This window comes from Pteropus medius, unplaced genomic scaffold (genome assembly GCF_902729225.1).
Source record: "Pteropus medius unplaced genomic scaffold, Ma_sr-lr_union100, whole genome shotgun sequence".
NCBI lineage: Eukaryota > Metazoa > Chordata > Mammalia > Chiroptera > Pteropodidae > Pteropus > Pteropus medius.
The window spans coordinates 21268153-21295433 of NW_024349802.1; the positions used below are offsets into that span (position 1 = coordinate 21268153).

The 27281-nt window shown below is 37.7% G+C and overlaps 2 protein-coding genes across 4 annotated transcripts in view; one reads left to right on the forward strand and one right to left on the reverse strand.

Annotated features, from left to right (window-relative positions):
• The window catches only part of GEMIN5 (gem nuclear organelle associated protein 5), a 36013-nt gene extending 32180 nt beyond the window's left edge, over positions 1–3833 (reverse strand). The window contains 3 exon segments of the mRNA XM_039836696.1: positions 1667–1848; positions 2629–2789; positions 3584–3833. Coding sequence (XP_039692630.1) covers positions 1667–1848; positions 2629–2789; positions 3584–3749 — 509 coding nt within the window. The 5' untranslated portion in view covers positions 3750–3833.
• MRPL22 (mitochondrial ribosomal protein L22) lies at positions 3550–27139 on the forward strand. 3 transcript variants are annotated; one of them, XM_039836695.1, is made up of 7 exons: positions 3550–3679; positions 5357–5399; positions 16833–16968; positions 21282–21347; positions 21979–22056; positions 23396–23465; positions 26844–27139. In XM_039836695.1, exons 2-7 carry the CDS (start codon positions 5368–5370, stop codon positions 27053–27055), a joined length of 594 nt encoding a protein of 197 aa, XP_039692629.1. In that variant the 5' UTR covers positions 3550–3679; positions 5357–5367; the 3' UTR covers positions 27056–27139. The 3 variants fall into 3 exon arrangements, with proteins under 3 accessions (XP_039692629.1, XP_039692628.1, XP_039692627.1); XM_039836694.1 differs by lacking the exon at positions 3550–3679 and adding an exon at positions 4192–4359; XM_039836693.1 differs by lacking the exon at positions 3550–3679 and adding an exon at positions 5168–5275.
• The last annotated feature ends 142 nt before the right edge of the window (positions 27140–27281 follow it).

Genomic DNA, 27281 nt, shown 5'->3' on the forward strand with positions numbered 1-27281 from the left:
TTACGGCTTTATTTATTTTTCTCTTATTAATTTTTCCCCCATTATAGCTTTATTAAGAAAAATGAAATCATAGAATGTATCAACCTTTGAAGACATGGATTTTGAAGGCAAAGTTATTTAACCTAATAGTCATGCAATCAAGTCTTCAGGGAATAATCACCATTTTGAAGATCCTTGGAAAACAAATCATTCTGGTTCAACTGTGTCAACTCTGTGTCTGATCTACCTGACTCTTTTCTTCTTGTAAATTTCTGCTCATTCAAGGTCAGTCTGATTTAACCTTCTCTGACCCCTACCCCTTCTCTCTAGTGAAGGTCCACTGCAACAATGCTCCCACCTCACAGAGACTGCCAGTCCACAGACCCCTTCCACTTTCACTATGACTCAGCCATGTCTGTCTTCTTATCTTTCTCCCCATGTAGCACAAATTTCATGATCCATCATATAATCGCTCCTTTAAAAGCACCCTTATCTCCTTTGCCCCTTCTCTCTCAGGGGTACTTATTCCACAGAACCCCCAAACCTAGCTGAATCCAACTATTTCCTTTCTCAGTCAATTTGAATAGTTTAAAAGTCATGACTATGATCCTTAGCAAGACACTCCACAGGGACCAGTGGACCTACAATTTTCCTCAGTAAATTCATTTTCTTATTCTCTGAGATGACAGCTTTCATATCTTAGCTCCCACATCCAGTCCCATTCCCACCCTAAACTTGACTCCTTCTCTCTGACTTAATGCCTCACTGAGAAAATCAGATGCCATCAGAATGAAGCATCCTCCTCTTCCAACAAGATCTATAAATTTACCTGCACCTCGTTCCATAGTCTCAGCTGTTCTTCTTACTTTGATCTGGATCCAGTCTCCTCTTGACTTCTCAAAATCACTCCTATATTTATCAAAGTTTACCCCTGCAACACGCTTTCCCCCTTCTGCCTCATTTCCATCAGTGTAAAAACACGCCCTTGTTATCTTCTGTTTAATTCTCCCTTGACCCCTGTATTCTTCCTCTGGCTTCATGTCTAGGCACATTTTTACAATGAGCTATGTGAAAACGTGGTCTCCCTATGTATCTCTACCACCTTATCCCCCAGTCTCTTGAATCCCCTTCAGATTTTCTCCTCCAACATTCTAGTACTTATCCGGTTTTCAAACAGAATGAATGGACATCTTTGAGAGGGAAGTAAATAGAGTGGTGAGAGAGGGGGAGACCCACTCAAGCTGATTGTGTGAAATAACCTTGGTGATCAGTGAGGAAACAGATGCCCATACCAGATCGTTTTCCAAATCTAGAGTGAGGAAAGCTGAGAACCAGAGAGACAGAGCTGAGTCATTTGACTCTCTAGGAGTAAATGTTAAATCCAGGGGCAAGTATATAGTGAGAAAAGGTGAAAGAGGGCAGTTCCTACATTTGGAGGTTGACTGGAGAAATCAAATATGAAGAATGAGGAAACTACAGGATCATGGAAACCAATGAAACAAAAACAAGGTGGGAGAAATGGTAAGGACCTGGAGGTCACAGAAATAAATGACACCAAGAGCTCAGGGGGAGTGGTTAACACCTGTAAAGTTTCCTTTGAGGAATAAAGGGGCAAGTAAAGGTATAGCAAATGCAGAATATGATCATAAGCAAAAATAAATTTCAATACCAGTGGTATAGTACTTACCCAATGGCTACTAAATCTTCATGATGAGGTGAGCAAGTAAGACAGAAAATTGTCCTGGGTTCTATAAAGAGGTACTGGCTGTCATTTCTGTTAAGCCAGTAGCAGAAAACTACTCCTTTTTCATCTCCAGAAACTATTAAGTCCTTTATTCGAGGAGACCAATGCAATGCTGATATTGTGTGCTTTAAAACAAAACAAATATATTTGATTCTCATTTGTCAATACTCAGTTTTTACTTAGTTTTTAACCTGGATGATAGTAGGCAAATTATAGGCACTTAATACTGTTAGTACCACTTGCATAGCAAGACTATACTAACCAAATGGTAGGAGAATTTAGGCTATAGAAGATCAAAGAACCATTTAAAATGTAACTTATTCTTTTAATAGTTTAATGCAAAGTTCTTACTAAGATTGAGTTTTCCTTTCATACATTATCACAAAAGGCAGATGTATCAAGTAATCGTCTGGTTTACAAAGTTTCATTCACTCATTTATAGTTTGTAGCAGGACTTTTTTTCATGTAAAGAACGAGACAGTAAATATTTTAGAATTTATGGACCACATTGTCTCTGTTACAACCACTCAGCTCTGCGGAGAAGCATGCAAGCAGCCAATACTGAAATTGTGAACGATTCTTAAATGACAGTAAAACAGTTTGCAAAAATGGGCAGCAGTGTAGTTTGCTGACCTTTGGTTTATATGTATTTCCTTCCAAAAAAGTTTCTTACAATACAGAACTTATTATCTAATTAATGAACATAATTATACAAGTTACCTTGCATAGATGAGCTAGCAAAACTATATTTGATGCAAAAAAAACCCCAAAAAACAAAGAACAAACAAACAAAAAAACCCAACAAGAAAACCCCAAAACAAAACAACAGAAAAACTATACCTGATGCAAAAGGACCCTCAGCAGATATATATATAACAGTCTGAGAAACCAGTAAGCCATGGTACCTGATGGAGTGCATGTTCTGTCACAACTGTTTTTGTCTCTACATCCCAGATTTTCACAGTCCCATCGTCGGAGCTGGTGGCACACAGGTTGTATTGACCCGGGTGATGAGAAAATGTGAAGCCAGAGACCCTTTCGGTGTGTCCCACCAACTCCCCTATGACTTCAAGCAAAACCAGACTTAAGATTAAGAAGATTTCTGGCAGAATCATACTCTTGTTAGATGATGAGTGAGATCTCACTTATCCCATGTATAACAAAAATATCCAGGGGCTCACAATCAGAAACCTCAAGTGTTGGCACTGGCTCTGCCACGTGACTTCAGACAAGTTATTTTACCTCCTTGAGCTTGTCTTCTCAACTGTAAAATGCTGCTGAGATCCCCTGATGTGCCTAGTTCACAGGCAGAGGAGCAGCTCACATGAATTATTTAAGTGATTCTTATTTAGATCTGGCCAGTAGTCGTTTGGAATAGAAAAAATACTTGGCATGCCATATCCCAAGGCATAATCCAAATCTAATTTGGTAACTGAAAGCATCCGGTTCAATTCATTCATCTTACAGAAACGAGTATCATATATTTGCAGGATCTAGCTTAGGGCCTGGAGCTGTTAGCAGCCCCTAACCCCAGGAAGGCTCTGTAAGGGGTCGCGCACGCTGGGTGGGGGAGGGAGGCCAAAGATGTTATAAATGCCTGGGTGTAGACAAGGATAACTTCTCAGGACGCGAGCAGTCCCACGTGAGAGCGCCAGGAGGCGGGACCGCTCATCCACAGCGTGGCGTAGCTCAATATTGGGGATCCGGACGAGACTCAGCTTAGACTGTGAGCAGACCCTTCTCCCTGCCGAAGCCTCAGTTTCCTTATCTGTACAAAGGAGTGGCTGAAGACGCCCACTCGGCACCTCCGGGGAACGCAATAAGTGCAGGAAAGGCGAGGGACCAGGGGTAGAGAGTTACCTCGAAATGGGGGCGTCCCAGGGATAGCACCCGCGCCCGGGCCCACGCGGACAAGGAAGACGGAGGTCCGCGCCGCGAACCCGAAAAGACCCCCAGGTACGGCATCGCTGCATCGGGAGCAGTACCAGTTAGGGGAGGGCGGCAGCGTGCGCGGCTCCTGTCCCATGATGACGGGCTACCAGAGTTGATGTTGGGAGGCACTGGGACAGACGGTTCGCAGCCCCACGCCGTAATCGGGAAGGGGGCGGGGTTAGCTCGGAGCCCCGCCTTCCTGGGCCCGCCGCTACGGCGCGCGCGGAGGCCCAGACCGCACCGCGCGCTCTGCTTTGGTCGCAGCAGAGCTGGGAAGGGCGTGGCTGCGGTCACTGTGTTATGCCTCCCTACCTCGCCTGCGGCGGGTGGGTCTGGTGCTGCCTGAGCCCTGCCCCGGGGTTAGGCATTCTCTCTTCCTACAGCCAAGGTGCAGAATTAAGGAATTAGACTGGAGGAGTCACTTCGTCGCTGTGCCTGTTTATTCTTTGGATCTGTTTCAACCACTTATTTAAAAAAATAAGGTATTTTTTTTGAACCCTGTGTGCCAAGGCAGTTTGCTCTGAGATTCTTTAAAAATATCTATAAAAAGCCAATAAACAAAAATATTAAAGTTCGAATCAGATATCAAAAAGCAAAGTGTTGTGCAACTAGGGGAAATTCTGGCTCCGGGTTCTTGATAACTCAAGGAGCAAAATAGAGTGACTCCTGCTTTAATTGAGTGCCAACTCTGAAACTGTTACGTGGTAAGTGCTGTTGAGGAAAAAGAATGAGGTTTCCTTCCAACTCAAACACGCTAAAATGCTCAGATTTCTGCCTTTAGACTCTACTACTCCTGTATTGCTTGTTTGTATTGGGTATCTGGCACTATTGCATATATAGCAAAGGAAACCTGAGATACCTATTTGAAGTAGGTAGGGAAGCTAATTTTGGAGGCGTCCAACCCTACCTAGATTGACTACCGGTTTTGTCTAAGAGACTTTAAGCTATCCTAAATCTGTTTCTTTAAGCTATCCTAAATCTGTTTCTTCATTCGAAGGTGATAATTCATGCCTTGTTGGATTGCTGTGAGGAATATTTACATGGGGTTTAGTGAAATGCCTGGTGGATACACATGGTAGAAAGTTCCCGATGATTAACTTTTACCTCTTGTAGGTCAACCTAGATATCAATAGGGAATAGGACATCGTACTTTGTACTTGAGCTGGTTGTTTTTTTAAAAGAGATTTCCATATGGTCTCTAGTGATCTTACAATATAACTGTGCCGTCGGGATAATTATTTTTGACTACTTTACTGGCTAGAAAATTGAAGCCCACGGGGTTAGGTGGCTTGTTCACAGCCTGTTTTCTTAATCCTTTCAGACCATTTGTGAGGTGAGGTTTCGCAATTTTTCTGGATCCCGATAAATTTTCGGAAACTCACTAGTTTTCGGCCTTTGTTAAGTCATTCATTCCCGAGCGAGGCTGGGCTGACCACACCTTAAGCTCAGGCCACCTGTTTGTGGTCTCCATGACAACACCGCGGGTGTAGGTGCCCTAGGTTTTCCGCTCAGTAGGAAGTGCAGGGGATTGCGCATGCGTCCTGACCGGACGGTGCCTGAACTCGGAGGCTTCCGTAGAGGGTGGGAGAAAGATGGCGGCAGCTATGCTGGAAGGTTTGGGTAAGGATTTCTTAACGGTTATGGGCGGTAGAAGGAAGTGGAGGTAGGAGTCTGAACTGACGGCTTGTGTTGATATTGCAGGTGCGTTATGGATGCAGAATCTGAGGGGGAAGCTGGCCTTGGGGTAAGTCGCCTCGGAGTTGCAGAAGGGTCCAGGGCCTCTTTGCCAGCTTGTCAGTCAGTTACTGAGACTGAGAGCTTATGTGCCAGGCTCTGCTTTGGGCTCTGGGGTTATGGAGGTGACATATCCATTTTTCAGACAAGGAAATTGGAGCTCCTAAAAGTGAAATAACTTGTCTTCAGTCCCCAGTTATAGAAACTTTCGAAGCTTTATACTATACTCTCAGAGCATTCTTTAACCTCAGAACAAAAGCATTCTTTAAGGTTAAGGAATTCAGTTGAGTCAGGATAGGCAAGAAGTCTTTCCCATCCACTCCTCATTGTCCCTCTTTTGCAGTACAATGATTGATATTTGGAGATTGATAATCTGATTGTAAGTTTTCTGATTAATACATTCGTTAGCCTTTATTTTGATCTATATAGGCTTTGGAGACATAAGTTGGGTGTGACTCAACTTTTTAGCTGTGTGATTTTGGTAAAGTTACATATCCTTTCTAAGTTTCAGTTCCCATATATGATGAAAGCAACAATATTACCTACCTCATAGATTTTTTATGAGGATTAAATGAGATGATGCATATGAAATGTTTAGTACAGTGCATATCATAATAATCCCGCTCTAATTTCTAACTGCCACTACTGTTTTTATCATAAATTATTATTGAGTTCCCATTATTTTTAGCTCTGTCTTAGGTTGTTAGGTCAGGGGGATGAAAAGGTGGGGTGGGCTAAAGAAAATAGGATTTGTCTACACTTTGCTTTTAAGAAAGATTATCTTCTATCACTCCACCTCAGCCATGCTGATTTACTTACTTTTTCTGAGTGTGTTGTTCCTTTACTCGCCTCTTGGCTTTTTCACTTTGGGCCCTCACTTCCCTGTCTGTAACAGCAGTCCTACTCATTATTTAAAGCCCTGATCGAATGTCTCCCCTTCAGGAGTTTTTCTCAGATCTCACTAAAAGTGAAAGAAATTAATTTCTCTTTCCTTTTAGCATTCGTGCTTTGAATAGTGCTTCACTTTGAATAGTGCCTTTTACTAGCTTATGTGCCCTAGACAGTAGAGTCAGTTTCTCTTTGTAGCTCCAACATAAGGTCTTGCACAAAGTGAATGTTTTTGTTAATGTTTGTTGATTTAAATTGTCCTGCGCTGATTTAAATTGGGAGGTTCTGAGCAAGTAACTTAAGCATTTGGCTTCAGTCTTTTCATCTATGTCATACAAGAGGGTTTGATTCTTCTGCATAATCTCTAAGGCTTTTTCCAATTTTGAGGTTATATGATTTTATGAATCCCTGTTCTGGACTTTCTACTGGGGAGATGATCATATGAAAACTAGGTAGAAAAGGTATAAAAAATGCTCTTGATAACTGTCTAAAATCTTAGAGATCATCTAATTCAGTGATTGGAAACTTTACTTGCATACAGGTGCCAGTCAGATAATAGAAATAAATGAACTAGGAGAAGCAGTTTGTGCAAAATGAGAGAGTGGTGGGGGCCTGCGGCAGTTAATAGAGTTCATTTCTCATCTAAACGCTTTCAGTTGAGTTTAAGAAAAATGCTGCTGACCAAATCAAACTTTCCCGCAGGCTCTATTTGATAGTAGACTGACAGTTTTCCAATCTTTGAATTCCCAGTCTCTCATTTTACTAATGGATACATTTAAGAAGTTTTGTGATTTACCAAAGGTTACATAGTTAATACACGGCAAATCTAGGATCTAAACAAAAAATTCTCTGGTTTTAACTATTGCTCTATCACACCATGGGAAGGACAGAGTGATGGGCCCAGAAGAAGTTTGTCAGGGGAATTTTTTGGGAAGAGGTGACTTAAGTTTAAAGACTGAAGAGTACATTTTGGTGGTTTTTTAAAAATAGAAAGACTAGTGTAAAAATTGGAAGGCATCAGTGACTGAGATGTACATGAGCTAAAATTCTCCATAAGAAAAATCAAGAAATGTCATGAATTAGCAGTTTGTTGGAAAAATGATTACAGCCGTGTGAATAAATACAGTTGAATAAACAGTGGGTTGCAGAAGATAGAGCTGGTCTCTGTCAGGGAGAAATATTGTTCCTCAGCATTTTACTTAACTTCTTTGAGGCTCAATAAGCCCTAAAATGATCATGTACTAAAACAAGGAGACCTTATAGAAGGACATTTTCAATTCCATAGTATTTATGTTCATTTAGTAAGTCTCTTATTTATGTGACACTATTCCTTTCAAAGCACTCTCCAACCAGTTCTGGTTGACATCTAACTCATATATCTAAAAAGTTTCTCTAGTAGTTTTCTAGAGCTGGTATAACAAATTATCACAAACTGGGTAGCTTAACACAATGGATATTAATTCTCTCACTGTTCTGGAGGCCGGAAGTCCAAAGTCAAGGTGTCAGCCGGGCTCTACTCCCTCTAGAGGGCCTAGGGGAGAATACCTTGGCTCTTCCAGCTTCTGGCTCTGTCATCACCTCACCTTTCCCTCTGTGTGTCTTGTCTCAAAACTCTCTCTGCCTGTCTCTCATTAAGATGCATGGAGTTGCAGTTAGGGTTTAACAGAATAATACGGGATAAGCTCCTCCTCTCAAGATAATCACATTTGTTGCCATAGGTATCATCACTTATTCTGGGGATAAGGATGTGGACATATTTTTTGGGTTACCAGTCAGCCCACTATATTCTCTTTTAAAAGAGATCTTGTAGATCATTTTCAGGTCTTTTTTTTTCAGAAAGATGCCCTGTAAATCACATCAGTTCTTCTGCTCCTCATTCAGCCCAAAATACTCTATTACCTAGTTTCTGAATGTCGAAGTTTGTACTTTCTTTAATACTCAGCTCAAGTTCCATCTCTTTTAAGCCACCCTGATTACCTCAACCCTCCTGTTGCTCTTCCTTTTGATATTTTAATGCTATTGCACATTTGTGGTTAATTATCTCTCTAACTGAATTTTAAATCACTTGAAGGCTGGAAATACATTTTATGTCTGTTTGCATTCTCATCACCTAGAATAGTACCTGTAGTATAAGAAATACGTTTGGTTGTTGTCCCAGGTTTCTGTCACAGAGCTCTTAACATCCTTGGAGTGTCTTGTTATTCATAACAAGCCCCTTTGGGTCAAGGAGGAGGGAAGGGGAGCTGCAGATTAGTTTATAAAAACTTGAACAAAGTATGAGGTTCTGATAGCTTCTGGGTTGGTGAACACATTGATATACTCCGAGGGTGGCACGCCTGGAATGGGCACGGAAGCTCCGCACCCCATACCTTGCCACATGCATCTCTCCCCTTTGGCTATTCCTGAGTTGAATCCTTATAGTAAATGTAAGTAAAGTGTTTTCCTGAGTTCCGGGAGCTGTTCTAGCAAATTGTTGAATCTGAGGTGGATTTGTGAGAACCCCCTAAATTTGTAGTCAGCCAGACAGCAGTATGAGATGGACCCCCCTTTTGTGGCTCCAGGTAAATAGTGTCAGAATTGAAATCAACTGTTGGACACTCAGTGGTGTTGGAGAATAGGTTGTTGGAGTGGAAAAACTACCTTTGGCGTCAAAAGTGGGGTCAGAAAAAAGACACCAGAGTACCTTATCCTTAGTAGTTTGTCAGTAAGTGTAAGTCGATAAAATACAAGTCAACCTGAACAGATGCAAGTTGTAATCAGAAAGATTGTAAGGAATTGGGATTCCTGTTTCTTCAGTCCAGTGCCAAGAAGGAATCCTAATTGCAGATTAGGCATGCGTACAGATTTCCAGTTTTATGTACTAGTATAGCTTGTGCTGATTATCTCAATTCTTTTAACTATTTTAACTTTTTAAGGACTATATGAGGCCTTTAGAAGCTCTGTATATCCACATAAGATACTGATTAGAATATGACTGTTATTACTCTGAATGATACAGCAGTGGTCTGAAAGCGTTAATGCCTTATTTTCAAATGATTATTGACAACAGAGGCTTCCACAATTTTAAAAAAATTGTTCTGCTGAGAATTTAATTCTTTGTTTTTTGTTGTCATCCCACTCTATAGTGGACCAAACTCCCCATGTTCTATATCATGGAAAAGAAGAGTAACTTGTAACATGGGGTCAAGGAAGAGTGGGACTTTGGGGCTCTGCTGGCTTACCCCAAGAAGTTACAGACTTGAGAATCATGCCTACAGATATGTTTCATTAGGACTACACGGTGTTTTAAAACTTATTTTTAAATCAGCATTTAAAAACTGTCAGCTTTCTCATAAAAATCTAGGTTTCTAGGTTTTCTTATGCATTGCAAGGAATGGCAACAATTTCTAGAGCTGAAGAGTGTACTACTATTTAGATGGGGCATATACCCTTCAGTTTTCCTTATTTTCCAAACACGTGTAAAGTTTTTGCTTAGTTATTTATACCCAGCCCCCTTACCTTATTTATATTATCTGGGTGTCCCTGGTATTCTTTAATTCATTCTACAAATACGTATTTAGTGACTGCTGTGTGTCAGGTACTATTCTAGCACTGGGGATTTTGTGGTGGACAAAAACACAATCTTTGTCATCATGGAGTGTACAGTCCAGTGAGGGAGGCAAGTAAAATAAGATACTTATTTTACAATAAGTAAATAAGTAAAATATAGAGTGTATTAGATAGTGGCAACTGCTGAGGAGAAAATGAAAGCAGAGAATGAGAAGAGAAAGAGTGTGTACATGGAAGGGCGTTACAGTTTTGGATGGGGAAGTCCTCACTAAGAAGATAACGTTTGAGTAAAGATCTGAAGCAGATGATCGAACTGTGCCAACATCTGCACAAACAGCATTCTAGACAGATGGAACAGTAAGTGCAGAGGCCTCGAGGAGGGAACATACCTTGTATGGTCAAAAACAATAAGTGAAAGGAGGGGGATAAGAGTAGGAAATGAGAGAGAGGAAGAGGAAAGAGGAGATCATGTAGAGCAGGGGTCCCCATCCCCTAGGCAGCAGACAAGTACCAGTACAGGCCAGTGGCCTCTTAGGAACTGGGTTGCATAGCAGGAAGTGAGCAGCAGGCCAGAGAGCAAAGCTTCTGTATTTGCAGCCACTCCCCAGCACTAGCATCACCGCCTCAGCTGCACCTCAGATCATCAGGCATTAGATTCTCATAGGAGCATCTGTTCCTGGTGCCAAAAAGGGATCACTGTAGAGGACATTGTAGAAGACAATCTTATGGGTCATTGTAGGTACTTTGGCTTTTATTCTGAAATGAGAAACCATTGGTGGGTTTTCACTATAGGAGTAATATGATCTGACTTATGTTTATGAGCTATTCTTTCTGGCTCCTGTGTTGAGAATAGATCAGAGTGGGAATGGGGAGCAAGGATGGAAGCAGAAACCATTGGATATTTCAGGTAAGACATTATGGTGGCTTGGATTAGAGTGGCTGTGAAGGTGGGTGAATGGTTGGATTCTGGCAGCATATTAATGACAGCTGACAAGACTTGCTGATATGAGGTGAAAGAAGGGTGACAACAGGATATGTGACCTGAATAACTGGAAGAATGGAGTTGCCTATTACTGAGGTAGGAAGACTTTCAGAGGAGCAGGTTTTGGGGAGAATATCAGGAGCTCAGTTTGAGGCTTGTTAAGTTCGAGATGTCCAGTAAACTTTCAGGTGGAGATGTGACTAGGCAATCAAATATATGAGTTTAGAGGGAAGGCTTACAAATTTGGGAGTTGTCAGTGCATGAACAGTATTTAAAGCCATGGGACTCATCGACTTCATGAGAGTGAGTGAGGGTAGAAAGTGCAAGGGTTCAAGGAATGATTCCTCCCTGAGGTAGCCAACACTCACAGGTCAGGATGATGAGGAAACAGCAAAGGATACTGTGGCATAGTGTCCAGAGAGGCGAGGGGGAAACCAGGAGTATGTGGTGGCCTGGAACCCAAGTAAAGAAAGTGTTTCAAGGGAGAACTATTGACCAGAGATACTTAGATCACTCTCAGATGAGGACTGAGAATTGACCATTGGTTTTCACAACACAAATATTTTCCGTGACCTTGATAAAGCAGTTTTGGTGGAGTGATGCAGTCAGAAGCCTGATTGGAGAGAGTTAAGGGTGAATGGGAGGACTGGAATTAGAGACAGGAAGTTTAGACAATTTATTCAAAGAGTTTTGCTGTGGTAGCTAGAGAACTTGGTCAGGGGAGGGTTGGTTTTAAGCTGGCAGATGTTGGAGTATATTTGTTTGCTGATCCAATAGAGAGGAAAACATTGTTGATGGAAAGGGGAAAGAATTGCCAGAGTGGTGTCCTTGAATAGGTTAGGTGGGAAGGAATGGGATCTAGGAAGCAAGGGACGAGAGAGGTCCTAGCCAGGGCATAAACAGTTCATGCATAATAATGAGAGAGAAGGTAGTGTGGATGGACGTGGATGGTATATGGATTAGGCGGTAGGAGCTTGTGGAAGTTATCCTCCAGCTGTTTGATTTTCTCAGTGATTATCAGCTGAGACCAAGGATGACAGGAGATATGGGAGGTTCGACTAGCAAGAAGAGGTATGAAATTCGTTTGTAGGGGCTAGGAGAGGAAATGGACCATAATAAGAATGCCAGGCATCCTCAAGGGTCCACTTGGGGTTTAGGAATAAAAATGTAAGACTTAGGCATTTGGTTAACCTTGGCTTTCATAGTGAGAAAATCTGGTTTATTTAACCATTCACATGTATGGCATGATAATAGGAACCTTTTGGTACAGAGGTCATGCTCCCCGGTCTGCAGAAGCTAGCACTGTTTCTGTTTGTTTTTTTTACTGTCCTTTTAGCTGATAGTGACTTTCAGCTGGGGGCAGTTTTGCCCCATGGGGGATATTTGGCAATGTCTGGAAACATTTTTGTATGTCACAGCTTAGGCAGGGGTTGTTACTGGCATCTGGTGAGTAAAGGTGAGGGATGCTACTAAACATCCTCCAAGGCACAGGACAGCCTTCCACAGCAAAGATTGGTCTGGCTCAAAATGTCACTAGTGCAGAAGTTGATAAACTCTGAGCATATCATGGTCCAAAGTTGTCGGAATTTCACGTTTTTTGTTTGCTAACCTTATTTCCTTTATTGTCCTTGACTTTCACAAAGTAAGATTATCTTGAGTTGTGAAAATATACATATCACTTCAGCCCTTTTAGATTTTAATTGAGACAAGAGGGAGGATTTTTTTTTTTATTCATTCTCAAGTGTAGGATTAACTTAATGTTATCAGAAGTAAATTTGGAATAAAGAATTTTTTACCTTTATACGTATAATAGCATGATATTCTCAAGCTTGAGCCTGAGGCAAGTATTATCTTCACTTGGGACTTGGGGATACTTTGTACTGAATTTCAAATGAACTTTGAGTAATAAATAGGAAGTATTAGTTCTCTCTTTCAAATTGTGACTTTAGAAGGTTTCAGAGACTCTGTCTTATCTGAATTAACTCTCAATCCTAAAATTTAGCTTATATCTACTACAATGCCTAATGACTGGGTAGAATTTAAAAAGTGAGACTTAAACTTCATTCTCACGTCTTGGTAGATAGGAAAAATCAGAATAATGAGAGTAAGAAAATTCTTCTTAATGCCATTTTTTTTATACCTCCTGCTTTCTTTGTGAGCTCTGGCAGTCTCACGTTACTGTGAGTGTGCCACCTATGTGTGTGTTGTGTGTATAAGCAGTATGGAGAGTTGGTTCACACCTACCTTCCCTCACCCAACTTACAGAGATACAGTGAAACTCAAGGGATTTGGGATTCCTAGTAACTGAAAGGCTATCAGTGTTGATGTTTGAATTTCAGAATGATAAAAATTGATCCTAAATGTCTTTCAGTGCTTTAAAAATAAAAACAACATTGATTCTTTGGAATGCTAACAGTATAGAGCTCTAGGCAGACAAACGTTAGAAAACAATAGTGATAACCCATGCCATCATTTTTTAATTCCACCAGCTTTGTTTACTTGAGTTTTTTTCAAGTGATCTTTCATAGACCCTCTCACATAAAAAGGTGTCATAAAAACCTCAAATTTTGAATGTTTTATTTTCAATTTTACCTTATGATCATTTTATATTCTTTAATTTAGTTGTATTCCAACAGCTGGCCAGGAGAGGGCGCAAAAGAACTTTGGATTTTTACACTTCTAAATTAAGTGAACTGGTATATTATTTTAATTTGACTTGATTACGAGTTTAGTGTTTACTTTGACAATTCATTTTATGAACCATTTGATCCCTGAAAGTGTTGTAGGTATTCAGAAAGCTTTGTCATTATTAATTCATAATGTATTTAATTTATTAAGCATCATTTTATTGAATGTGTATTGAAGATTTGAGTGCAAGATAGTGTGTTAGATATGGAGGATTACAATATTGTGATTTATAAGAAATGTATATTTGTTCATTCAGATGACCAAATATATATTTCTTAGGTATATTTGGTCTTCAGCTACAGTTCCCAGCTCGCAGCTCCCACAACACTAGTATTCCTAAGTGTAGAGAATGATAAAGGTGACTTTTGTTATAGTAATGAGGTAACTTTTGGAAAGCACCTAAGGATGGGGCTGTTTGCTAATGGAGTCAGCCAGTGATTAGAGGATTGGAACTGTCATGCTCATTTCCCCGACCTCCTGGGAGAGGAGAGGGGCTTGCAGGTTAAACCAGTCTCCAGTGGCCAGTTGATTTAATCAGTCATGCCTCTGTAATTAGCCTCCATTAAAAACCCAGAAGGAGAAGGTCAGAGAGCTGCCAGGTTGGTGGGTACGCGTGATTTGGGGAGAGCGGTGTTCTTGGGCAGGGCATGGAAGCTTCATGCCCCTTCCCCACACCTTGCCCTGTGCATTTCTTCCATCTGGCTGTTCCTGGGTTATATCCTTTTGTAACAAACTAGTGACCTAGTAAATAAAATGTTTCTGAGTTCTGCGAGTGCTATAGCAAATTAATGAGACCTGAAGAGGGGGATCTTGAGAATCTCCGATTTACAGAAGTACAGGTAACAGTGTGCTTGTGACTCGTCTATAAAAGTGCAGGGTGAGGGGGGACAGTCTTGTAAGGAAGGATGAGCCCTTAGAACCCTTAATCTGTGGAGTCTGATGCTATCTTCTTGTAGATAGTGTCAGAGTTGCTTGGTGTTGTGTGGGAGGCTCCTCGTTCCCCCCACACACCTTGGAATTGGGTCCAGGAACTTAAGGTATAGAAGGCATGGACCTCACCCTGGAGCAGTCTTTCAGACTAGTTATTATAGGAATGGTTTCACTGAAGAAGGATTGAAATAGAATTGAGGAGTTTTATTCTGTAACCATGTTGTCAGGGATGAGATTGGAGACAGAATTAAGGTTTGGAGAGACCCTAGGGATGATGTAGTCCAGTTCCTCTTTTCATAAAGGAACTGAGACCCAAAGATGACAAACTTAGTGTACTCAAAGTTAATTAGTTTTGTAGAAACAAATGATCATAACTATAAACATAAGAAAAGTTTGAAATCGTGTAATAGAAAGTTTATAGTTCACAGGATTTAATTTTTTGCAGGAGAGATTAACCATTCAGGGAGTCTAATTTAAAATTAATACTATAGCCATCAGCGTTTATCATTTCCTAGACACTGTAGGGTATGGCACATTAATTATTAATCTACCAACAACAGAATGAAGTAGGTATTATTCTTATTCTAAAAGTAATATCTAAAGTTTTTTGAGCCTGATTAAGTGTCAGGCTAAGCATTTTACTTACAGTATCTCATTTGAGCTTCTGAAGAAGCCAATGAGGTCATTACTGTTATTCATTTACTGATGAGAAAACTGAGTTCTAGAAAGTTATGTGATTTCTCTAAGGGCATTGATCTTAATATTATGTAAGATAGTTACTTGAGATAGAGTAGGAGAAATGAACCACTAGGAGAATAGATTTAAAAAATTTTTAGTCTGAGGACTAAAAACAAAGACTTCACCAAGCATATCATCCAATGGCATATCTTGTGTGAGAATCTGCCAATATACAATAACTTTGAGGATTAAGTCTGGGTTAAATATTTACTCAGTATCCATATGCCAGACGATGTCTTTGGTGCTAGAACACAAAGGATGTTGGACTTGCTGTCAAGATGCTCAAATCTATACCCTTACTACAGGACCTCATTCTACTACAGTCAGCTGATTATAGTACAATAGTCCAACTCATTGCTGTATGGCTGGCAAGAACAAAGTAATAAGACAATGTAGGGAATGGCTGTCTGAGAGAAAAGAAAGACTAAATGATGTTTTACAATGAGGTGACATTTGAGTTGGAACTTTAAACAAGATAAGCATTTCATTGAGGAGATAATGTGGGAGGAGAAAACATGAGCCAAAGTGTAAAGGAATGAAAGTTTGTGCCTTATTCAGGAAACAAAGGATGTCTGTGTGGCTAGGCCATAAAGCGAATAAGCTGCCCGGTTGGGGTTAGATAATGAAAGGCCTTCTGTGTCTTGCTAAGGAATTCGGTCACGATATTACAGGCAGTTGGGAAACACTGAAGTTTGTTGTTTGGATATATCTAGACATATACAAACGTAGACTATGGGATGAACCCTTGTGAACCCATCACCCAACTTCAGCAGTTAATAATAACACATGGCCAATCTTGTGTTATCAATAGGCCCTACTCTCCCTCATCATATTTTGAAACAAATCCCAGACACTATATTATTTCTGCTATAAATATTTTTCATTAAAAAATATCAAATATCCAGTTAATGTTCAAATTTCCAATAGTTAAGTAGCTCTCATACTTTTTAAATGATAGTAGTCCACACACTGAAATTAATTATTTCTCTCAAATCTCTTAATCTGTAGGTTCTTTATTCAGCTCTCTTTTTTCCCCCTTGTATTTTATTTGTTGAGGAAAATGGGTGGTTTGTCCTGTAGAGTTTTGTACAGCTTGGATTTTGCTGATTGCATCCTTTCGATGTTGTTTAATATGTTCCCCTGTCTCTGTATTTCTTGTATTGAATTTAGAGGCTTGATCGAGTCAGGTTTGTTTTCTGTGGAAAGATAGCTTCGTGGATGGTGGGTGGTATGTTTTTTCATTAGGAGGCACATCATACCAACTTTATCCATTAATTTCTTAGGGTTTATAAAATGATGCTATTTGTCTTGCTTACTCAACAAATTGAGGAATTTCATAGGTCAGATCAGGGATCCATTGTGTCTTTAAATCATTTTAGGACTGGGCCAACTTATATTACAAAATCAATATTATTGGCCAGAGCAAGAGATCTTGGGTGAATATCTGTTTATTATTTGACTTACAATGGTTATTGACTTTTCACTCTTCTTAACCTTCAATAAACTAGCTCTTTGTGATATTTTATGTAAAAAATAGTCTCTATTAATGAATATGTCTAGAATATTTACACTTACGATCCTGAAATAGTTTTTGTCAAAATGGAGCAGATGTAGTTCAGAAGATATATAAGGTCTGCAAAAAGATTCTAAGTGTCTCTTGTTTTGCAGGCTTCTTTCATCTCATTATGTTTTACCCCAATCACACATCCACACAAGTGCTTCTCTTGACGTTTCTCGGAAATGGGAGAAGAAGAATAAAATTGTTTATCCTCCACAATTACCTGGAGAACCTCGGAGACCAGCAGTAAGTTTGTGGTAGAAATAATTTCTTAATTTTGATAAAGCTCTCTCTCATGTGACTAGCAGTGATTTATTATTCCAAGTTAAGAAAAGAAAATATATAGTAATTTGCATGATCTTTTAAATTATAAAGAAAATGTACTAGATTTATCTCTTCGGCAGTTTAAAAAGATTGTGTTTTTGTACCTATTTGTTTGTCTTTGCTTAACCTCCTTGGATAAGGGCCTTATTCTAAAATTGTGCTAATAGTTTGAGACTTACTGATTTTTGATTTCAAGAGCCTTGCTAATGATAATTCTTGATAATGGAGAATGAGGAGTTGGCAATAATGATTTAAACATTGGCCAATATTTAAATCATAAATGGTTTTTCCAGTGTTTTATATTTGAATAGAGACACGGTTGTTTTGTACTTTACAAACCTTTGAACCTAAGGTTTGAATTTAATCAGAGATACTGAGTTTTATCTTTAGTTGCTCAGAATTCTTTTACTCTCTTCAGACTGCTAGAGATTGCTCCAGTCTGAGGTATAAGACTAATTTCCAGCTTAACGTGAATTTTCTATGGAATACATTTACATCTCTTAAAAAGTTTATGCAAGTAGTAATAGCATAAACAAGATGGGCACATTTGAATCCTTAAGAAAATAAACTGTGTTAAGTACTTTAGAAATAGAGTTACTGTGTTAATTATGAATCACTCAATTCAGCAAACATCTTTTAAAGGCCTTTGGGACTGAAGGCTACTAGATAATCAATATCATCTAAGTATTGTAATTTGCTTGGCTTTTATATGAACTTGACAGCATACATTTTTCTTAAGTTTCAATTGGTCTGATCAGTACAGTTTTATGTTGTATTTCTTATTTAGGGGAGTTAATTTATTGATTTAAAGAGTTCCCACCTGATTGGGAAATATGAGGAGAAAGATGCTAATCGTTTAAACAAATAAATTTTTAACTTTCATATTTTATCATGCTATCAGAACTTAAAAGTTAAACTTATAATAGAAGCTGTGCTATTAAGTATTGACTCCATTTTGTAATTAACCAAATTTTATAAAAAGTTACACATTTGTACAATTATCATAAATAAAATATTTCCTATAATTAGAGTTCTTCTTACTTGACCTCTTTGAACTTAGATATTAATTGGAAATAAAGAAATCCTAACCGTTTGTCAGGTCCAGAATCTAAGAGCAAAATTTTGTGTTTTGTGGTACTAGTCTTTTTTGGATATTAAAACAGATATACTCCAGGATACATCCAAAATGTCAAAATTAAAATAATTAACTTCAGACATGAAGAACAATGTCAGTGCAATCATTTATGTATTGTATTTCCTGAAAGTATTTTGATTAACTTTTTTGTATCATTTATACTCATTATTGTACGAATGCCTGTGTGAAGACATTTGGTTTGATTTTATATAGGCACTTTGGAGAAATTAATTTAAATTTTTATTTTGCACAGATTTTGTTTGAGTAATCTTTTTCGGGACAAATACTTTTGGAAAATACTTTAACATTTTCTGACTTTAAATAGTATTTGGTAAATTAACTTTGACGTATCACTTATACCTGTTATGAATGAAATTTTAATGTCTTCCATAAATACCAACCTTATTAATGGAATAATTAGCTACATAGTTCATACATTGTGCCATTACGTGCAGTGTCCCTTAGACTTACCAATCTGTTAGCTGCAACATTTTAAAATTTAGTTTTATGACTAATTTAAAAGAGGACCAGATAATATTTATCATTCTACCCCATTCTGATCTTCAGCACTGGAATATGTGATTAAACAAATAATAATGGATGGGGTAATCAGTAAATCTTTCAGCAGTAAGTTAAAATGAATGTCACCAATTTAGGCATGTTTTAAGCCACTTCTGTTATTTTTAGAACATACCTGCCTATTTTAGCTAGCACAAATTTCCAAACAATGTAAATTCCTATGTAGACTTGATCTTACATATGTCTTCATCATGGTAAAGAAAATAAGCCAGAGAGAAATTAATAGAGTTTCTTCATAATAATCATACTTCGTTAATTTGGGCTTGAGTTTACTTTTGCAGTATCTTTTAAGAAAGCTATTTTAAATAAACTAAAAATGTTGCGAGACTATATCAAAACCGTTTTAACATGAACAACCATTTCTATAAGAGGCATATTTAAAATTTTTGGATTATTTGGAATAGTGATAAAAAGCCATGCTTAGCCATCATTAACGTGGATTCCCATAAGGCTTTAGTACGAACTTTTATTAATTAGGTGACTTTTTTTCATCGTTTGAGTTATTATATACATTTAAAAATATATTAATTTCTTTAAAAGTTACTAGGATGGGGAGCATGACATAGGGAATGCAGTTAGCAGTAATGTAATGGCTAGATGTATAGCCAGAGGAGAGAAAGAGTAACTTGGAGGGTTGTTTCATACACTATATAAATGTCTAACAAATGTACTGTATATTTGAAACTAATAAAAAAGTTACTGGTTTAGACATTTCATAATTTAGACTTACTTTTACTTCATTTGAATAATTATTTTGTGCATTATATCCCAACTTTGCATCTTTTACCATATAGGTTAGATAATAGCAGTGATATTTAATCAGGTCTTCTAACCTCCAGGTTTACCATGTTATGGGCCACATTAGGTTTATTTATTGAGACTTTGGTTTATGTTCAGAAAGTACCCTTAGACATTGCACCTGCCCAAAGTAAATGTTGAGCTTTTTAGATTCAGAAGTGGATGATTGAATAACTTTCCCCTGTTTTGTAAACATTTGATTCCTTTTTCTCATGCTCTTGCCAGGGTTACAATGTATTTTTTACAAAATTTTAAGACGATCATATACAATTTAGGTTTAAAGATAGCCCACTATGAGACACCACGAAAGATTTCTGTATAAAAGATTTTTTGAGCGTATTAATTTTTGCAGATTATTATTATCAGTCATGACAGTTCTTTTTTCTCCTGTGCTCCCCAGGACACTTTATTGCTGAAAATGTAATTGGGCTATTGCTACAGTTTTCAGCCTGTCAGCTTCTATTGCAACTGAAATGAAATCTGCTGTGTATTAAAAGATGGCCACTTGAGAAAACTGCTGTTTCTAAGGCATTTGAAAATTTCCTGCAGGAGTCAAAATGTTAGAAAATTCTCAAGTCTCCTGACTATTGTTTGCCTTGACAAATTTTTTTTTTTTTTAATTTTTTTTTAAAGTATCGGTGTGTAGTTACTGGTATAGATGTTTCATAATGTAGACTTATTTTTACTTCATTTGAGTAATTATTTTGTGCATTATATCCTAACTTTATTTATTGTATCGGTTAGTTAATAGCATATAGTAGTGGAAAGAAAGTGGGTTTTAGAGTCACAAGGGGAACTTTGAAGATATACCTCCCAGACACTGTATGAGGCACTTCACATACTTCCTTGTATGTGACTTCTAGCTTTGTCTTTCACAAACTTTGTGGTCTTGGGAAAGTCACTTGATTTCTCTGATTTTTCACTTTGTAAAAGGATTTTAAAATGTTTCCTTTTCCCAACTCATAGAGTTAGATCAAATGAAATAATGGGCTTGATTGCTTCGTGAACTATAAATTGTTCAATGGATGATTGAGTTAAAAATTAAATAGGCTATACCTACCACTATAAATAGAAGATAACAAAAGCTAGCATTTACTAAGATCTTACCATGTGCTAGGTACTATAAAATGCTTTCTTTACCTAAGTATTTTTATTTAATTCTTATTGTAGTTTTATGAAGTAGGTACTATTCATTTTAAAGAAGAAATTCAGTTAGAGGTTAAGTAGCTTGGTTTCTCTCATTAGTAAATGATAGAGCTAAGATTTCAGTCCAGGCAGTCTGATTTTAGAACCTATGCTCCTGACCAAACACCTAAAGTATTGGGTTTTCTATGAAAAGTTATTTTGTCCATTTCTCCATTGTTCTTTTCACTAACAGGAAACTTTTTTTTTCTTGTTGTACCTTTTCTTTTGTTCTTTTAGCCAGCTAAATGTTTTTTAAATGCTTTCATTTAAATCTGTACTATTCCTTTGGATAGAATGTACATATTGGCACAAAGTAGATATTTTATAGCTTCTACTTCTCTCAGTATTTTTTTAACATAGAGAAACTTTGGAAAAAATATAACTTTGTGTAGCGAAAAAATCTCCAAATTCTTAATGTTTTTTATTTCTTATAACAGCATTTTATTAGGCATAGAAAGTAAAAACTTTTTCTTAACAGTTCATTACTGTTATTTTAATATAAACTTGCTAAGGCTTTTTTTTTCTTTCTATTTGTAAGGAAATCTACCATTGTCGAAGACAAATAAAGTACAGCAAAGACAAGATGTGGTATTTGGCAAAACTGGTAAGCCAAACTGACTATTACCCTATAATATTTAGGAAAAGAAGCTATGAGTTTCCCCCCCCAGATTTGCAAAATCAAAAAATTTCGCCATGATTTCTCTAAAAGTGAGGAATATAATTGTATGTTCAGACATTTGGTAGATAATCCAAAAAGGATTGCTCAGAGAATTTACCTTGCTTCTGAGAAGCGTTGGATATGTAGATACTTAGAACAAAGCATCAGGAATCTGCTGTAACCAGAGAATCCAGAAAGCAAGCTTACTCACCTGGAAAAGGTGATTCAACCTGTTTCAAAACTGTTGCTTTTTAAGTTTTTTTCTCTGCAAAATGAAATGTAGATATGAGAGAAGACAAGAGCAGCAAATACTCATGTAACACATTTATCCTTTAGGAGAAAGAAATGGCCAGTGTGGACCTTGCCAATCTGTGATCTCTCTCTGTCATGTCTTCTCCCTCTGTTAATATAATTGAAACTTAACAACCTAGGTTCCCAATTTTACTGAGATATAATTAACATGTAACTATTTAGCTGTTTTTAGATGTTGTTTGGATTATGTAAGGCTTTTGCTTTTAATTAGAAAGGGAACACTGAATTTGTAAATTTTTCTCTTGTTCATCACCCTTGAATCTAGATACGAGGAATGTCCATTGACCAGGCTTTGGCTCAATTGGAATTCAGTGACAAAAAAGGAGCCCAAATAATTAAAGAGGTAAACTGAGATTTGGGGGGAGGGGCATATAAGCTGTCTTGCAGGTGTTAGTAAACCCAGCTTAAATCCTGAATTTGCTGGTGTAAAATACATAGTTTATATAATACAGATTTAAGGCACTCAGTTTCATTAAGGTCCTTCCTTATACCTTATGAATGTTGTACGCTTTAAGCATTTTTTTTCTGAGGTGCTTTTATTTGCACCAGACATTTATATTTTGCTGTCTGTGATGTGATAAATCTTATTTTTAATGATTCGGGCTTGATATAATTTTTAGAAGATTTTTTTTGATCAGTTTCGCCACAGAGCTTAAGATTTCATGAGTAATTGAGTGGAAAGAACATTGGACTAGGACTCAGGAGACTCGGAGTCTAGTCCTTTCTCTAATTTTTCTGTTGTGACTATGGGCGAGACACTTAATCAGTCTGGTCCCTTTTTTCTTTTTTGTAAACTAGGTGGGTTTGAATGAGATGATCTTTAAAGACCCAGCTCTAAATGTATTGATTCACTATGTACAAATGTGCTAATGGTAATTGTACTGACTTGTTTCAAAAGGCTGGGTTGAGGACATCTAGAGATATAAGCATTATTTTATATACTTCAGTTAACTTTCTCACCCAAAGTCAGATCTTATCTTTTCAGATTAGTAGTTGAATAGTTGAAATTGATGGATTCAGATTTTTAAGAGATTCCATTGTAACACTTATATTTAATTCAATTCAAAATGCAGTTACTAAGCATCTGTTATGTACGCAGCATTATTCTGTGTTCTTTATCTTTAAAGAAGTGAAGATCTGGTTTCTGTTATTTCTGACGACAGCTGTCCTATTTTTAAAAGTGTTCTGGAGGAAGTTAACTTAATTCAAAATATCTATAGAGTTTAAGTTTAATAATTCTTAAAGGAAGTTTTCAAGTATGATTTTTCTCTACTTGTCTGATGTTGTTAATAGTTACTTTGGATTCGAAGTTTAAGAATTTTCAATGAGATGTAGCTCTTGAGCTTCTTGAACATTTTGGCAAGTCTCAGACTTGAAGATATGACATTGATTTCCAAGGGTACTGCTATAAGAGTTGCTGTCTCCTCCATCACAGTTACACATTCCGTTTAAAACTTAGCAGAATGGACTGTATTCATTGCATTTGCAATTCATGTCTTAGGAAGGAAAGCTCACTGTTTCCCTTTTCCGTTATCATTTGATATTCTCTTTTTAAAATTGACTCTAAAATGGAGGCATGTGATTAGCAGTCAAATTGTAGGGATAACAACAAGAAATGAGAAATTTAATTCTATTTTAGTTCAGGGTCCCCCATATGAATGCCTTTCTTTTTCTTGTTTAAGATTCTTTTAGAAGCACAAGATATGGCAGTGAGAGACCACAATGTGGAATTCCGATCCAATTTGTATATAGGTAAGATCTTTAATACTTTTAGCATTAGAAAATGTCTTCTAATAGTGATGCCAAGTACTTTATCTAACAATGGTCTTTGATATCTAATCACTTAGGACTGAGTGTGCCGGTGAAAATTGCTAGTAATAGTTATTCTTCAGCCTTTAGCGTGCTAATGTTAATCTGTTGTAAATGATAATAACCTTAACTGCTTTATTGTTACCTGTTCTCTAGTGAGACTGATCATGAAACCCGTTGCCAATAATTTTTGAATAATGGATACCAAGATGGTACATATAGTCGTCCTTTAATCATAGTAAAACCAAGAAAGAACATAACTGATTTTTTAAAAAAATGAATTGTCAGCCCGAAGGAGGTAAATAAATGATCCCAGGTAGACTTAAAAAAATCTATATAATGTGCCAAGCCAGGTGCCTAATCCGTAAGAGTGTCCTATAATTTAACCTTCCAATTACCAGAATGGAAAATCTGTTGATTAAAAAAGCCAGGGGACCTTGGAAGGCTCAGATGACTCAAAAGTGTTTGTTTCCCTTTGGTGTTACATCGTGAAGCATTATCTCTGGTTTTGTTTGCTTGTTCCACATCAAATTAATGTAAGTGAAAATGCTTTAGGAAACATTTGTACAAAATGTAAGGGATTTTTTTTTTGTAGCGTACCTTCACAAAGTTCTTTTTCTAGAAAGAGATTGACATTTATTACAAAGCTCTCTGGCCCCCTCCCAGCGCCACAGTAAAGTGGAGCAGTAGGTGGAAGTAATGTTTGCCTCTCACTCCAGCAGCAATTACTCCTGACCTCAGCAGTTTTGTAATCACACAACGATGCTGATGTCGAAGCAAAATTTTCTCTATCTGCCAAACCTTCGTATAAGAGCGCTTATTTTATCTAAAGGTATTTTAGATATGGGGAACTGCTACTCCAAACAGAGGAAACAAGGGTGAATCGTTATGGGGGAAATTAGTTATGCTTTACAATTTTTCAACAATTAGATGCTTAAAAAATCATCTAAATTCTACTTTGTCACATAATCTCTGTGCTACTAGAGTTATTTATTCTAGTTAAGTTAAAAATTTCACCTCAACTGACCTGAAATTGATGCTATGACCACACCTACTTCTGAAATTCAAATGAGTTATGATTTCCAATGGCAGTATCTTATTTTAAAGCTGAATCTTCTATAAACATATTCTGATACTTGCGTGGATGCAGGGGGGCAATCAACATGGCAACTCAGAAGATGCAGGTCCACAGTAGTTAATCATAAGCATCTTCTGGGAGCAGCATGAATTAATAATGCTGGGAGGACCCGGAATCAGTGGAATGGGTAAAACGGATAAAGAGCAAGACCATTTGCTTAAAACCTGTTGGTGACTTTTCCCGCTCTATAACTGAATATCAAATAAAATTTAATTAATTTTATTCAGTTTCATAGGAGTGTGGGCTTCTGAGCTGATAGATAACACTTTGTAATGGAATTCAGATACAAATGAAATAGACTTTGTCTTTAAATCCACTTCACTAATCGTAGTAGAGAGAGGTAGGATGAGGAGCTTATTGCTGTCCTCCCAGGTGAATGAATAAAGCCCAATGTTGCCATTAAGCAAAAATAAACTTAACCAACCCTACATGAATGGGCCTTTAATTCATTGGTCTCTTTAAGCACATTACTGCTGAAAAGTCTCTGCCCCACCTGTACCCTCTTTTCATCTAGTTCTGTGTAAAAATCTCTTATGTAGGCCTCATAGTTTGGATTTGTCTTATGATTTTAAAAACTTATCTGCTAAGTATTTTGTTGCCTGATTTCATTATGAATGAAAAAGAGATGAGTACACTTCGGAAGATGCAGTACCTCACCATGACATACTAGACATTTTGTCCTTGTATTTGCCAAACTTCCCCGTAAGAATCATCTGAAGTTCTTATTAAAAATAGGGGTTACCAGACCTCACCACGGGCTGAGGGGATCTGAAACCCCAGGGGAGAGGCGTGGCTAAGTACCCTAGTGATCCTTACCTACAAAATGTGGGAGACTGATTATTTTTTTATTTTACTGTCTTCTTGGAAAAGACCTAGACATTTCATGCCATAGATTTCTCATAGAGTTTTGAAAAACTAGCTCCTTGTTGTCTCCCCTTTCAGCTCAGCAGAGGCTCTTTCAGACCCCTGAAGTAAGTATAGGCATTTTAAGGGAAGTGCTTTTTGGTAGCATATGTTCTCATTATATGGTAATTCCTTCGAATGCCTGTCATCAGTCTAAAGCTAATACCTGGTGTTGCATGACCACAGACTTTGAAAGTTCATTTCCTTTTCAAACTTATAATGATGACTGATGACACTGTGAATAGCCTTAACAAGTGGACATGGAATAATAAAATGTCACTGCTTAGTGATTCATGGCATCTAAAATGATTCACTTTAGAGAAAGTGATCGACTGATGTTTTAAATCAGTCCTTTGAGCTAAGAGGGATGAAGTGGAGAAGGGAGGGTTTCTAATGTTAAAATGTCAAGGTTCTCATTTACCTAAATACTAGTAATAGGAAATATTGACAATATTTAAAATGCCTGGTACCTGTTGGGCATTATCTTTAGAAGAGTATTACCTTGGACATTATCTTTAGAAGGTTGTTCCCATTTTTGAGATGTCTTAATGTTTTTTTATTTCATTCAAAGAGTATTTGAGTACCTTCACTGTGCATACTACCCACACAGTTAGGTGATAGTTTATCTTTTACAGCAATTAAAGCATTTAGCATATGCAGTTTCGTTCTTTGGCAGTAGTAGCCCTTTGGAAGAATACATAACTTGTTCTTCTGAGTTGGAACAAAGCCAAGTACGCTATTCGTATTACATGTTTTTGGAAAACTTTGAAACTTATTTTAAAATTTGACCAAATTTACCAGAGATGTCTGTTATGAAAATATGATAATAATTAGCAGAGGATATATTTCAAAATCATTTCTATTCCTTGTGGTGGATGAACTTCTGGGGCAAAAGGAGTAGAAGTTTGAAGGGTGCCTCTTGACATCCCTCTAATCTGAAGTTGCCTCCCAACACCCCATTATCTCTGTCATATCACTGTTTTGTTTTGTTCACAGCACGTATCACTAAATGATCATGTTTATTTTCTGTCTTTCTCTGAAATGTACACAGCACGGAGGCAGGGCCCTTGCTAATCTTGTTCACTCTTATTTCTTGAACACCTAGAATAGAGTCAGGAGATACTTGTTTTAAGACAGGCCTGCTCTATCTAGCCAGCCAGCCAGCACATGTAGTCTTAGAATCCAGTTGGGAAAGGTCAGAAATTGCTCAATCAATCGAGCTGTAGGCTTTCTTGTGGATACAGTCATTTCCTATAATTCTCTTTTTCTTCCCTGTCTAGCTGAGTCCACCTCAGGGCGAGGCCAGTACCTGAAACGCATTCGATACCACGGCAGAGGTCGCTTTGGGATCATGGAGAAGGTCTATTGCCATTATTTTGTGAAGTTGGTAGAAGGCCCCCCACCTCCGTGTGAGGCACCAAAGACGGCAGTCACCCACGCCAAAGAGTATATTCAGGAGCTGCGGAACCGGACCATCATTCACACCCTATGAGGGGGGAATTCAGACTCCACACTGTATATAGTTTGCCATTTATTTCCTAAAAACAAATAGTAATTAAAGACAAATGCTTTTTTATAATTTGTCATTGAATTATTGACATACAAAGTATAACAGCTAGTTTTATATGATTATTCATAAGATCGTCCATCTCTCTTGAGCTTCTGGGTATGTTTTATGCATTTGCAACTTGGAAAGGAGAATCAGCTTTAACTAGTAA